The sequence below is a fragment of the Penicillium cosmopolitanum genome (assembly GCF_028827165.1).
Source record: "Penicillium cosmopolitanum strain IBT 29677 chromosome Unknown utg000012l:1.0-3308103.0:1.0-3310761.0, whole genome shotgun sequence".
NCBI classification, from domain to species: domain Eukaryota; kingdom Fungi; phylum Ascomycota; class Eurotiomycetes; order Eurotiales; family Aspergillaceae; genus Penicillium; species Penicillium cosmopolitanum.
Window position 1 is genome coordinate 2,743,247 of NW_026622682.1, and position 13,674 is coordinate 2,756,920.

Consider the following 13,674-nt stretch of genomic DNA (forward strand, 5'->3'; position numbering starts at 1 on the left):
GCCACAGGTTCAGCCACAACCGTTGCTCCTCTCCGTCTCCGTCTCCGCGTTATCTCCAACTCCGCTGAGGCACGCGAGGTCCGATCTGCTTGATCCTGGCTCGACCACTGTCAACCACCTCCTGCACCTATATACGCCATGCGACTACCTGCAACTCATGTGATGCACCATTCCGCATAGCACTGTGACCCCGCGTCTCTTCCATCGGCTCGATTGGCCCCCCCCGCGAGGCTAATCATAGCTACGATGTCGAGCTCTATGGAGCCGCGGCCGCTCGTATCGGCCTTCGAGAGTCCGACCTTCGATGAGAACAGCTCTTTCCATGTCGAACAACCGGTTGGGGCTATGTCAATCTCGCCTTGTGGGCGGGATGTCGTGCTGGCTTCTAAGGAGGGCCTGCACGTCATTGACCTCGATTCGCCCTATTCTCCACCCCGCTATCTTCCCCATCACACACCTTGGGAGGTCGCCGATGTACAATGGTCGCCATTCGCTTCTCGCGACCAATGGGTTGTGAGCACATCTAACCAGAAAGCTCTGGTCTGGAACCTGGCGATGAAGACCTGGCAGAACTCAATTGAACATGTGCTGCATGCCCATTCGCGAGCCATCACCGATGTCAACTTCTCCGCTTTTCATCCAGACCTTCTTGCGACCTGCTCTGTCGACAGCTTTATACACTGCTGGGACTTGCGTACGCCTTCCCGCCCCGCTATCTCGTTCTCGGATTGGTTTACCGGTGCTACCCAAGTCAAGTGGAACCGGCAGGATCCCCATGTCATCGCCAGTTCTCATGACCGATTTCTCCGGATCTGGGATGACCGTATGGGTGCTTATCCAATTCGATCCATCGAGGCGCATGATACCAAGATTTATGGAGTCGATTGGAATCGTGTACGACGAGGCGCTTTGGCCACTTGTTCCCTCGACAGGACCGTCAAGTTCTGGGACTATACCTCGGATACAGACGTACCGGAGAAAATGATCAAAACTCCATTCCCTGTGTGGAGAGCCAGAAATACACCTTTCGGATGGGGTGTCCTAGCAATGCCCCAGAGAGGAAATGGTGACCTCCATCTATACAGTCGTAGGGCTGGCGATGGCGCCAATCCTGATGACAATCTACCTTTGGTGCACAGCTTCCCGGGACATAAAGGCCAAGTGAAAGAGTTTTTATGGAGGCCACGCGGAGGTGTGACGGATGGAATCGATAACCGCGAGTTTCAGCTGGTGACGTGGGGAACCGACCGTGAACTTCGTCTGCACCGAGTCGATCCCGAGATCCTGGAACGGGTTGGATATGAGAAAGGCAAGTCATACATCTCTACTCGGCACGTGACCCGACTGGGCGCCGTCTATCGAAGCTTCAGAGATGTCAACTCAGATATGGATATCGAGGATATTGAGTCTGCTTCTTCGGTTATGCACCATAATTCGAGCACTGGTTATCCTGGTGGGCCTGGCATGAATGCTATTTCCGTACCCCATACCCGTGGCTATACCCGACATGCCCGTGTTGACAATCATATGGGCATGCAACCGCGGTCGAACCTGAGGGCCGATACCAATCCAATCGCTTGGATGCGTGGAGTTAAGATCTCCGGTTGGGATATTGAGACTCTCGGTGATGAGATTAGCCACGTGGGCGAGAAGTTCACGAAAGTTGCCTTCGAGTCGGTCGATGTACGGCAAAGGAAAATCTCTATCTCTCTGAATGGTCCTTGGGGTGCGGAGAGCGACTCGCTTTTCTTGAAAGTGGATATCAAGTTTCCTGTTAGCTACCCGAAGTCTGCTATTCCGACGTTCTCTTGCCAAAAGACTACTTCCGTTACCGATGAACTGTCCGGCAAACTCACCGCCGAACTTAGAACGATCGCCGAAACATACATGTCCAGGAAGCGGGGATGTTTGGAGGGCGCCGTTCGATACCTTCTTGGGGAGAGCACTCTGGAGGAGAGTATCGCTTGGATCTTGGGCGAAACTGGTGAAAATGTCAAGTCACCGGTCAACGGCGAGTTAGAAGGCGAGTCAAGTGACGAAGACGAAGTTGGAATGACACAAAGTCAAGAACTGGGGATGAGCTCCGAGCTGCTTCGTCCCGTGAACGCCAATGTCATGGTACCGGTTGCCAAAGCATGTGGTGCACTTTGGGCGAATGACGGCCGTTTGATTTGCTTCTTCCCACCGAAGAAAGATAAGTCAACAGAGCTGTTCGACAATATTGGTTTCAAAGAGATGAGCAGATTATCGAGAACAGACAAGGTCTTTGAAGGCTTCGGGCGCCTGCAGACAAGCTCCCCGGGACCTCGCACAAATGGGACGATCGCAAGTACAGATGATGGGGCATCGGATTATTCTGACGATTCATACTCGGACGCCTCTAGCTCGTCAGGTTCATCGTCTGACATGATATCCGGTTTACCGACGACGCGATTCCAACCACCACAAACATGGCGCAGTTCTGGCAGCATCGGCATTTATCGACCACGATCTACGGATCATTCCCGAAGATCGATCGGAGGCGCTGCGACCGCGAAATCATCCGAGGTGGCCAGGAATGTGATCTCTATCCACGACCTCAGTGATATGCTCCCGGTCAAACGACAGCTTGCTAGCAAATATCGCATCTGCGGCAAAGGGACGGATGTTTGCTCTCATAATGCTGCCGTTGCCCTGGACGCAGGGTGCTACGAGTTGGCCCAAATTTGGGGTCTGATCAAGTTGATCTTACACGTTCGACGAAAGCCTGGCTCACCTCTCGACTTAAGAACAGGATTGAGGTGTGCTTTGCGCGGAAATGATACGAATGCAAATCATTTGCTAGAAAGCAGCACACTCTACAGGGACCTAGCCGGGAGCGTTATTCGATGGGGAGACCATCCCATGGGGAGTCACTGGCTTGTTCCAGCTCTTTTCGAACACTTTGAGCGAATCGGCGACATACAGATGGTTGCGATGCTTTCTTGTGTACTATTAGAGGCCAACCACGAGGGAAAGCCTCAGAAGACACCAGAACTTCAACCGGGACAGCCAGCACTTCCTCTCGAATTCTCGTCAGTTGCGTCTACGGTACAAAACAAATCGCAATTGACCACGCCTGCTTCGTCAGTTCCAAGGGAGCCGCAGTCCATTCCGCCCCGGACATCTGCACGTTCATCGAGCGAAATCTGGCGTTTCGACTCGACGCCTCCACACTCGACGGGGACTACCCCTCCCATCGTTTCTCGGCCGCGTGGGATCGCTGCCGATCGAAAGACTGCTGCCAGTCACAATGTCTCGATCGCTGCCTCGCCCGAGCAATCTCAAATACGCAGTGGTTCTGGTTTTGGGTCGGTATTGGCATCTTCGCTGTCCCGCTCGTTCACATTTGGACCGTCTTCGGCATCACCGCCACCTCATACCTTGAACAAGAAGAAGCCTAATTTAGAGCAGCCGGGTCGCTCTTCGGGTCTGTCCAGCGACAAAAGCACCCCAATTCCCGATGTCTACACGCCGGGCACCGAGAAGACTCAATCAGATACCGAAAGTGACCGCCTACCGCAGGCCGCCAAACCAACAGCACGATTCAAAGTAACATTCAAGAACAAAAGTGCCTTCAATGGCGACGATGATTCCGCGCCGGACTCCCTGCTTGACCGTAGCAAAGAATGGCTATACAGATCCTACCGAGGCGCCTACGCGGACCTGTTATCGATATGGGATCTCCCAGTCCAGCAGAGCGAAGTCCTCAAGATTGGAGCGGTATCCGACGACAGCCAGTACTGGGGCAGCCACAGTTCCAAAATGACATCCTTCCAAGAACCGATAACGGGAGACCTAAATACGTCGGGCTTCGAGGGCCTCGATTTCCAACGTCACTGCGCCAATTGTGGCCATGCTCTACAAATTTCCATCTTCGCACCTGGCCCAGTCGTTCCCGACACTTCGTCCAAACGCACTCGCAACAAACCATCCCAGCGATGTCCGAACTGCAAACCGCGCCAAGCTCTCCCCACAAAGTTGCCTTGCGTGATCTGTGGCGAAGCAGTGGAAGGCATGTTGATTCCTTGTCTGAGCTGCGGGCATGTAAGTTGCTTCGAGTGTCACAACCGGTGGTTCCTCCACAGCGACAATAGCAGCAACCCCGACCACCATGACCATCCTCATTCGCACAAAGCCCGCGACTCTGACACATCGTCGACCAATCCATCTCTCCCTCCATCCTGCCCCACAGGCTGCGGCTGCTTCTGCTCCGAACACATCGTAGCCCAAGTCCCCATGCCACCCTGGCAACCACCCGTCTCCGCATCAGCAGGTGTCTCACCCCGCGTCAAAGAAACGCGCGCGGAACCAAACCGCACAGCCTCACACGAGAAACACTCGCGTCACCGCCGCCGCCAGTCCGAACCCGGGGCCGCGGGTCCGGAGTCGAGCGGGACTACGACGCCTACGACGGCGAAGGGAGGCGTTGCTCAGAATCACGATGATTTGGATGTTTGGCAGACTGCTTCACCGTTTGCGTCGCTTGCGAGGGGGATGGTGGGGGTCTTAGCCAGGGTCTTGGTAGACATAAGGATGATCGGAAGAAGAATCGGTCTGTTGCTATTGCTGTGTCGAAGGGGAAGTGGAAATAATGGGTGGATAGGATGGATGGCGTTGGTTCCGGGATTTTTTTTTTTCTGTTTTGTTTTGCTCTTTTCCCCTTCGCGTTGATATCCACTACGTACTTGTACTTATGACCTGTCTTAATTGTTTAGATACCACTTCAATGTATGACTATTCTTTCGGTGCTACACTAGCATAGATATACGCAAGCACTACTAGTACTGATAGCCCTAGGGTACAGGATAATTAGCAGATAACTAGATACTTTATGGTACCTTCACCAAATTAAGGACATTCTAACAAAAAACCCAAAATATCCGGATGTCGCATCACAAGCACTTGAGCCTGAACACCCGACCCGCTAAACCTAGCTCTACTATATCCACTGCATGATGAAAATTAAGCATCGGAGCAAAGGGGTGCCTGCGCAAACGAAACCCCTCAACAAGATGAATTAAGCATTGGCCTCCTCGGATCCAACGCCGCGACCAATCAAGGGTGGGGGAAACCAGGCACTAGGCGAAAGTAAATGCAGGGTCAGTCGGCCGAGAGACTTTATCTGATCTGATCTACTTCAAGCCTGGTGATCTACTTTGATCTGCCTACTTAGTGGTCATTGACCTACTAACATAGAAGTATGTATTGTACGGAGATGGAGATGGAGATACACCCATGGATATTTCCAGGTTTGTTTTTAATACGCAGTAAGCAGTGAGGGGAACTTGAGTATTGATCATAGCTTCATTAGGATGGTATCCCTCTATTGAATAGAAATAGAACAAAGCAGAAAGCAAGAGGCAGCAAAGGCACTGATCTATATTCAACCGTTCAGTCCGGTCACAGTCCAGCCTCAACAATTCGCCCACGCCCGTCTAAGACCCAAATCTAGTTCACGCTTCGTATTCAGACTAGGCGATCGACCGCATGCATCGGCATCTAGTATACGCATACGCCTGACGCTTTCTTTGCAGGCTGGATTTACAGCTGCTTGAGAGCGTTGGCAACGCTGGAGAACTCGAGGTGGTTCTTAGCGGGCTCCTTGGCGGCGTAGGTGACCTTGCCGTTGTCGATGATCAGGATGTAGCGGTAGGTACGGCCCTCCTCGTCAGCCCAGCCGATGGACTTGGAGAACTTGGCCTCGGGGTCGGAGAGGAAGAGCTGTGTGGAGAGTGTTAGCGGGGACCTTTTCCTTATTTTCGTATGATACGTTTTTGGAGGGTGCGGGAGACTTACGATGTCGTCGCCGGTGACGCCGTTGGCCTTGCCCCAGGCGCTCATGACGTAGGCATCGTTGTAGGCCAGAACCGCGACCTGGTCAACGCCCTTGGAGCGGAGCTCGGGGAGCTTCTGGATGTACTCGGGGACGTGGTTGGCGGAGCAGACGGGGGTGAAAGCACCTGTGGTAAGAGTGGCGGTCAGCGAGAGGGAACCTTGGTGGAGGGAAGAGTGGGGAGAGAGGTGTAATTTCAATGCTCTCGAACGAAAGGTGGGAGAGAAAAGAAAAGACTGCATGAAGTGGCGGTGACACATACCGGGCAGAGCGAAGAGGATGACCTTCTTGTTGGCGAACTCCTTGGAGGCGTTGTAGTTGATGGGGATACCGCAAGAGGTGATCTCGCTGGAGTCCTCAGCCCAGGGGATGTAACTGGAGGGGAGTTAGTTAAGAACAGAAAAGCCAGGGTCTGCCGTGTGTGTATGGCACCCAATTGGTGCTATTTTGTTGGATGGCGGGGAGGTGGGGGAAATTTTTCACGTACGAGAACTTAACATCCTCGGGGAAGCTGGAGCCGGCCTGGAGAGACATGATGTATAGTTTGGGAGTGGGAGTGGGAGTGGGAGTGAGGGTGAGAGTGAAGGGGAATGAAGTAGTAAAGTTGGGGAGAGGAAGAGGAAAGGGAAGAGATTGGCGAGGGAGGAGGAGAGGAGATAGATATTAATATGGAGACGATGGGACCAGGACCAGGACCAGGACCAGTCACTGGTTAGTAACTAAGATAATACTAGATTACACATATCGGCCCATCGGGACAGGGCATCCACTGAACGTGACGAATGGTGGAACAATGGCCCTTCTCCATGAGGTGATCCGAAGCAGAAAGATACCGAACCGTATGGATTAGCAAGAAGACCGAGCGAGAACGTTAATCAGCGGGGCAGTCTGGATTTGCTGATTTGCCTGCGGTTGGCGGGATTTGACTGGATTTGACTGGTTGAAGTGCCTGAGGATTGCCTGAAGAGTGCCTGAATGCCTGACTTTTGAGGTTTCCCCGAGGTGGGGGATGACTCATCCCGATGATGTCAAGTCACGTGGTGTAATTGGTCATCCTTGCCTTCCTATTCTGGAAATGCCAAGCTTTATGCCTCAGGATCTCATCGGGACTCGATTCCCGATTCATTCCCGACGATCCCGATCGATTCCCGACATTCACCTTCCCCGTGACCTTCACTTACTACCATCACATCACCTTAGCCACGCTTAGCCACCACTATAAACATCATGGCCACAATAATCAATGACAACCCCTGGGACACTTTGAACACTTTCAACACTTTCAACATTTCCCTTTTGATTCTCAACTGGGATGAATTATAACAGACCTCCACCCGGCGTGGACTTACCACTGGCAGCTTCTCACTCTCACACACTTACCCTACGGGAGCACCACCGCCAGTGTCCCGTCCTCCACCATACTTTTAAATAAGATTGGCAATTGAATTCAATCATGCACTTTGTGCACTTCGTGCAACTCATGTACTTCGTACCTCGAGCACCCGCGTGACTCGCCTAGCCATACCGGCAGGATGGCCGGTTCTGGTCCGCCACCCTCCACCGGCCGCCCTCCCGGCCATACATCGACTCAACTCCAAAAAAGCATTCCCTTATCAAACCATTATCAATGAAATGCATCAAGTCTGGTACACTGCCGCTTCCGGTTACCAAACCCTACGCTGACCCGGTCCTGCTGCCCGTGGTCTGCTCCTGTCTGGATCCTCCGCGTGCTATAGCTCTGTCGGACACGCAGCCGACTCCTTGCTCTCAGATAACGAGATCATCTGGATATGGGACCGCGGGGAAGCTGGATAGGCGGGGTAGAAACGATAAATAAACTGGCAACGACTTGCCACAAGCACCATATCTTCCAGAGTTGCTAGGGAAAACCCACAAATATAAATTCCAATTCCACACAGCTATCTTCCAAGCAATGACTCTCTGGCTGGCTGGAAAGCCCCCGGTCCCTCGTGCGAGCGAGATTCTCGCTGCGCGATGCGTTATACTCCCGAAACAGATATCAAAGGGTCCTAAGCAGCAAAGGCGTTTTGCTTCCTCCTCGCAGCGTCGACCAGCCTCGGTATTGCAAGTCCATGGCGAGGCTACTGCTGCTACTCAAGCCCCCCTTCCTCCGCCTCTCTCCGTCGTTCCTAATTGGGTTCTTCTCCGATCTCTTCTTGTCTCCGCCATTTCATCCAAGCCCCTCCTTCTGCGCCCCTCCCTATGGGCCATGTCTATCCTTTCCAAGCCTAACCGGGGCTTCTTGTTGAATGTGGACCGCAACCCCATCCTCCACGGCCTTCTGAAGAAGACTTTCTACGAGCAATTCTGTGCAGGCGAGAATGGCGCCGAGACAAAGGCCACCATTAAACAATTGAAAGACATGGGTTTCCGCGGTGTGATCATGACCTACGCAAAGGAGACCGTCTTCGACCACAGCACCGGCTCCGAGCAGGGTCTCGGAGTCGCGGCCCTGGAAGCACAGAAGAAGGGCGAAATCTTGGACCCGGCGCTAGCTCGTTGTGCCAATATCGAAGCCTGGCGGAAAGGCACCATTGAGACTGTCGAGCAATTGGAGGATGGTGACTACCTGGCTGTCAAACTTACCGGGGCTGGACCTCAAGTTACAAAAGCTTTCTCAGTTGGTGACCTCCCCCCACAACAAATGCTCGACGCCATGGACGAAGTCTGCACAAAGTGCGAAAAGCGCAATGTCCGCATCCTCGTCGACGCCGAGTCCCAACATTTCCAATGGGGTATCCTGCGAATGACGCTCGACCTAATGCGTAAATTCAACCGCAACGGCTACGCCCTCGTTTACAACACTTATCAAGCCTATCTGAAAAGTACCTCCGACACATTGGCCAAGCACCTGGCTGCTGCCCAAACCGAAGGATTCACACTAGGTCTTAAACTTGTTCGTGGCGCATATATCGCTTCGGATCAACGATCTCTCATCCATGACACGAAAGAAGATACCGATAACGCATACAATTCCATCACAACTGGCGCGCTGAAACAAAATATCGGCGAATTTGGCTCCTCCAAGGCTTGGCCGTCTGTTAATTTGTTCCTTGCGAGCCATAATCGGGAAAGTGTCATGGCGGCGCACCAGTTGCACAAGCAGCGTACTGCGGCGGGTCTGCCGACTGTGCCGGTGGGCTTTGCTCAGTTGCATGGAATGTCCGATGAGGTTAGTTTCTCGTTGCTTCAGCTTAAGGGGTCGGATGGGAGTCCCGAGGTTTATAAGTGTTCTACTTGGGGTGGAATGGGAGAGTGTTTGGCCTATCTTTTGCGGAGGGCGATTGAGAATCGGGATGCTGTTTTGCGAACGAGTGATGAGTATAATGCTTTGAAGGGGGAGTTTGGGAGGAGAGTAAGGGGGATGTTTTCTTTTTCGAAATAAGATGGCATGGCATGGAATTGAATGATATGGCATATCTCGCCTGCTAGGTTAGACTTGGGGATGGCATGGGATAGAATTTACGAAATTTTCAGATCGGATTTATGAGATCAATGATATGTTCAAGTTTTGATGTCTACTCTGGGAGCATTGCAATTTGGAAGTTGTTTTCACTGTAATCTAAACTGCTATTCAGCTCTCCTACCGGACTGTCTGAAGTATACTAGTCAATCAACCCCAACTTATCCACCCACAATCAATATTGAAGATTAACATCCCAAAAAGAAATCTCATCCATGGATTCTCATTGACACTTGCGTCTCATCAAACCCCACCCTTTCCCCGATCCTTGCATCACCAGTAATAGTTACACCAAAATTCAACATCAGACCCCCTCGCTCCCTATCTGCATCGCTCGCACACAATCTACTACTGCCAAGTATACGATAAGCTAGGTTGTATTCAAGTTTAGGTTGGGCTGCAGGAATTATCATCTCATCTGGTGACCTACGGGAAGGCTACCGAGTGGATACACGTAGATTGAAACTGACTTTCCAGATGTCGGGTTTGTGATCCAAAGTTGGGTGTGGCGGGTTTGTGTTCCCCGGATGATTTGAGATTGGCGGGGCGGGGAGCTTGGGGGGATGCGTTGCCGTTTTGGGATGATAAGAGAGGGGGTTGGATTGGTGGGGTTGGAGGGGTATGATGAAGGTCAATGAAGTGATTGTAAGGGTGTGAAGTAATTGATTACGATTTCGTTGTTAATGGGGTTGCTTTGGGGTATTCTGCTTATGGTGGTGGAGGTGGTGGTGGAGGGCTAGGGCTTATACTGCTTGTACTAGTTACTAGTGGGGACTTTTCAAGGTGAGATTTGAAATATATGAAAATTCCTCTAATTATAGAATCCATCGTCGAACGCATTCGATATTCGGTTCTCCTACAAGCTTTATTCAAAATAATTCAATTTCTACGCCCAATGCCTACTTCGTCCAAATTCACTGGTAATAATCATAAATTGCAGTTTTGAACTAACTCCAAAGAAAATCTAGTACGGGCTTCAAACTATACAGTCGAACATGTACACGCTTCAACATCATAACTCATCATAATCTAGTGGATGCTGTGGTTGCTGGGATAAGTGAATCCAGTCTGGGGGAAGAACTCCTCCTTAATCAGGCGGGGGCTGGTGAAGCGGCGCAGCACATCGGAGCTACCAGCCTTGTCGTTGGTACCACTGGCACGGGCACCACCGAAGGACTGCTGGCCAATAAGGGCAGCAGTGGTCTTGCAGTTGATGTAGAAGTTGCCAGCGGAGTAGCGGAGAGCGTCCTCGGCCTCACGGATGGCAGTGCGGTCCTGAGCGAAGACAGCGCCGGTCAGGGCGAGACCACCACCGGCCTCGTCGACCTTCTTCAGGGTGGAAGACCACTCGGCGTCGGGGTAGACGTAGACAGCTAGAACGGGTCCGAAGATCTCCTCGTTGAAGAGTTGGTGGTCGGGTGTGTCAACCTGGTAGACGGTTGGGTTGATGTAGTATCCGACAGAGCCATCATAGTCACCACCGGCAATCAGCTTGACGGAGGGATCCTTGTTGCTGCGGTCGATGATGGACTTGATCTTCTCGAATGAGCGGCCGTGAATGACAGGGCCCATGAATGCCTCAAGGTCCTTGTCTGGGTTACCCATGGTGATTTCCTTGACGCCGGCCTTGAGGCCAGTGAGGAACTCCTCGGCACGGGACTCGGGCAGGTACACGCGCGAGGTGGCGGAGCACTTCTGGCCCTGGTACTCGAAGGAGCCGCGGATGGTGTGGTTCACGGCGCTGGAAATGTCGGCGGTTGGGTGGATGAGGTGGAAGTTCTTGCCGCTGGTCTCGGCCACGACGCGAGGGAACTCGCGGTAGGTCTTTTTGGCAATGCCCTCGCCGATACGGCCGTATAAAGAGCGGAAGACGTCGGATGATCCAATGAAGTTCAGACCGGCGAAGTCGCGGTGGGAGAGAGCGACGTCGGTGATGGTCTTGGGGTCACCGGTCACGAATTGAATGACGTTCTTTGGGAGACCGGCTTCCAGAAGAATGTTGTAGACGAGCTGACTGGCGTAGACATTGGAGGGAGAGGGCTTCCAGATAACAACGTTACCCATGAGAGCAGGTGCTGAGATCAGGTTACCACCCAATGCGGTGAAGTTGAAGGGGGAGATGGAGTAGACGAAGCCCTCGAGAGGACGGTAGTCGAGACGGCTATGGTTCCAAGGGTTAGCTCTAATTCTATACAATTAAGATAACTGAGTAGCTGGATCTCACCTCCACATGCCATCGCTACCGCGAGTAGGCTGTCTCTCAAGAATCTCCGCAGCGTAGTTGCAGTTGAGACGGAAAAAGTCCGCTAGCTCAGCAGCGGCATCAATCTCACCCTGCCAGATATTCTTACCCTGGCCCAGCATGGTGGCAGCAATCAGGTCATAACGGTACTTGCCAGTCACCAACTCAGCCGCCTTCAGGAAGATGGCAGCCCGGTCGACGAAGGGGGTATCCTGCCATGACTGCTTAGCTCCCAGAGCAGCATCAATAGCAGCCTTGGTCTGCTCCTTGGTAGCCAGAGGGTAGTTGGTGAAAGTAGTCTGGTGCTCCGCGGGGAGAGGTTGATCCCACGATTGAGCAGACTTTTGCGCCTGGCCGTTGTAGAAAACGCTGCTCTGGACAGGAAGTTGAGATCGGAGCTTGACCAGAGCTTCCTCGAGCTTGGTGCGCTCTTCGGAGCCTCTTTTGTAAAGTGGCTAGCAATGAAGATGTTAGTTGGTGGCACTTTCAAGTATTTAATTGAAGTTTTAGGATGATATACTCACGTTGGGCTCATTGCGAGGGTCAGGAAGACGGAAGGGAGTAGTGGCCTTGCCTCGGAGCTGAACCAAAGGACGAGCAGGGTTCAGACGGAGACGAGGAGCAAAGGATCGCGCAGTGCGCATGTTCATGAGAGTAGAGGAGGACATGACGGCTGTGTGAAGGAGAACTGAACGAGAGGCAACATATTGGCGAACCAAGCGATCTTTATTAAGACGCATTCACAGCATTTCCAGCAACTCTTTTTTTTTATCGGGAGCATGGCCGATGGCAAACAGCAAGCTACCCCGCGATAAACGGGGCTGGAGTAGATTGGAATAGACTGGAGCTATGACGAAGTGGAGTCGGCGTTGATGCGATGCGGCGCGTGCAGCATCGGGACGAGAACCCGATGGCCACTTAGACCTGGTTTCCCCACATTAAACAATGCGATAAGCAAAGGTAGAATCGAGTAAAAGAAACCACCGGTCAGGCGGACCGACTTTTTTGTTGTGATAGAAGGGAGGGTTGGTTTCCTTCCCCGCCATTCTATTCTAGTAGGTTTGCTTGATTCACGATGGAAAGATGGGTGACCTAGCGATGGAACAGAGGTCAAACAAACACCAAAATAAATGGGAACGATCATTATTAGGTCGACTCACAGCTGATATCGGTGCTGCAACTGTTTCTGCGACATTAGTTGCACCTGCAGTGACAATTATCGATCGGTGAGTGGCGTTTCAAGGCAGTCTACAATTAATTCTAACTTTTGTATAGAGCGCTGGTCGAGAAATCCCTGTTAAACCAATCTCTCCTTCGCGGTCTTCGAAATCATGCAACAGCAGCACTCAAGCATCCTGCCCGATTCGTCTTCCAATTACCATTTGGCATCATCTGGGCCCTTTACGCAGCTACCTTTACCGTCGCCAACGGAACAGACACCATCGGCAATGCGATGAGCGCTTCATCAACAGGCATGATTACATTTCTTTCCACGACGGCGGTAAATGTCCCTCTGGGCGTATGGAAAGATATGCGATTTGCGAAAATCTTCGGTACTCGAGCCGCGCCTGTGGCAGCAGCTGGAGCCCTCGACGTCGCACGACCAGCCATCGTGCAAAACCGCGCCGTAGCTCGAGCTGCGACGGCGATTTTTCTTTTGCGCGATAGCGTTACCATCTTCGGTTCCTTTACGCTCGCACCCAAATTGTCGGAGATCATTCCTGATTCTCTGACGACGCATCCACATGCAAAGCCTGTCATTACGCAGTTGACTGTTCCAGTTTTGACGCAATTAGTGGCTACTCCATTGCATTTATTAGGCTTGGATCTATATATGCGACAGCATACAGTGCCTTTGGTCGATCGTGTGAAGCGCTCACAGCAGTATTTGGCTTCTACGACTGTTACCCGTTGTATTCGGATTATACCTGCGTTTGGATTTGGTTGTCTTGCGAACTTGGAGCTTCGATCAATGTTTCACGAGAAGTTGAATTCATAATGACTCGGAGAGAAGAATAGAATAGTAGAGAAATATGTGTCATGTGTTAATGAATTTTTATTTGGTTTCATCATGAACAACTCCAACATCCGTCT

At 52.0% G+C, this 13,674-nt stretch overlaps 5 protein-coding genes across 5 annotated transcripts; 3 read left to right on the forward strand and 2 right to left on the reverse strand.

Annotated features, from left to right (window-relative positions):
- Positions 1 to 246: 246 nt before the first annotated feature.
- On the forward strand, positions 247 to 4,613 carry N7509_013781 (Mtc5p; the record flags this gene model as incomplete). Its single annotated transcript, XM_056638418.1, has 2 exons — positions 247 to 4,493; positions 4,547 to 4,613. The coding sequence occupies 2 exons, from the start codon at positions 247 to 249 to the stop codon at positions 4,611 to 4,613; spliced, it is 4,314 nt and encodes a 1,437-aa protein (XP_056481925.1).
- Positions 4,614 to 5,562: 949 nt separating this feature from the next.
- Positions 5,563 to 6,388, reverse strand: N7509_013782 (peroxiredoxin family protein; the record flags this gene model as incomplete). The annotated part of the gene is made up of 4 exons (XM_056638419.1): positions 5,563 to 5,742; positions 5,818 to 5,981; positions 6,117 to 6,229; positions 6,342 to 6,388. The coding sequence occupies 4 exons, from the start codon at positions 6,386 to 6,388 to the stop codon at positions 5,563 to 5,565; spliced, it is 504 nt and encodes a 167-aa protein (XP_056481926.1).
- Positions 6,389 to 7,787: 1,399 nt separating this feature from the next.
- Positions 7,788 to 9,260, forward strand: N7509_013783 (proline dehydrogenase family protein; the record flags this gene model as incomplete). Its single annotated transcript, XM_056638420.1, has 1 exon — positions 7,788 to 9,260. One exon carries the CDS (start codon positions 7,788 to 7,790, stop codon positions 9,258 to 9,260), a length of 1,473 nt encoding a protein of 490 aa, XP_056481927.1.
- Positions 9,261 to 10,367: 1,107 nt separating this feature from the next.
- Positions 10,368 to 12,248, reverse strand: N7509_013784 (uncharacterized protein; the record flags this gene model as incomplete). Its single annotated transcript, XM_056638421.1, has 3 exons — positions 10,368 to 11,499; positions 11,563 to 12,035; positions 12,105 to 12,248. 3 exons carry the CDS (start codon positions 12,246 to 12,248, stop codon positions 10,368 to 10,370), a joined length of 1,749 nt encoding a protein of 582 aa, XP_056481928.1.
- Positions 12,249 to 12,678: 430 nt separating this feature from the next.
- N7509_013785 (uncharacterized protein) lies at positions 12,679 to 13,579 on the forward strand (the record flags this gene model as incomplete). The annotated part of the gene is made up of 2 exons (XM_056638422.1): positions 12,679 to 12,806; positions 12,856 to 13,579. 2 exons carry the CDS (start codon positions 12,679 to 12,681, stop codon positions 13,577 to 13,579), a joined length of 852 nt encoding a protein of 283 aa, XP_056481929.1.
- Positions 13,580 to 13,674: the final 95 nt, after the last annotated feature.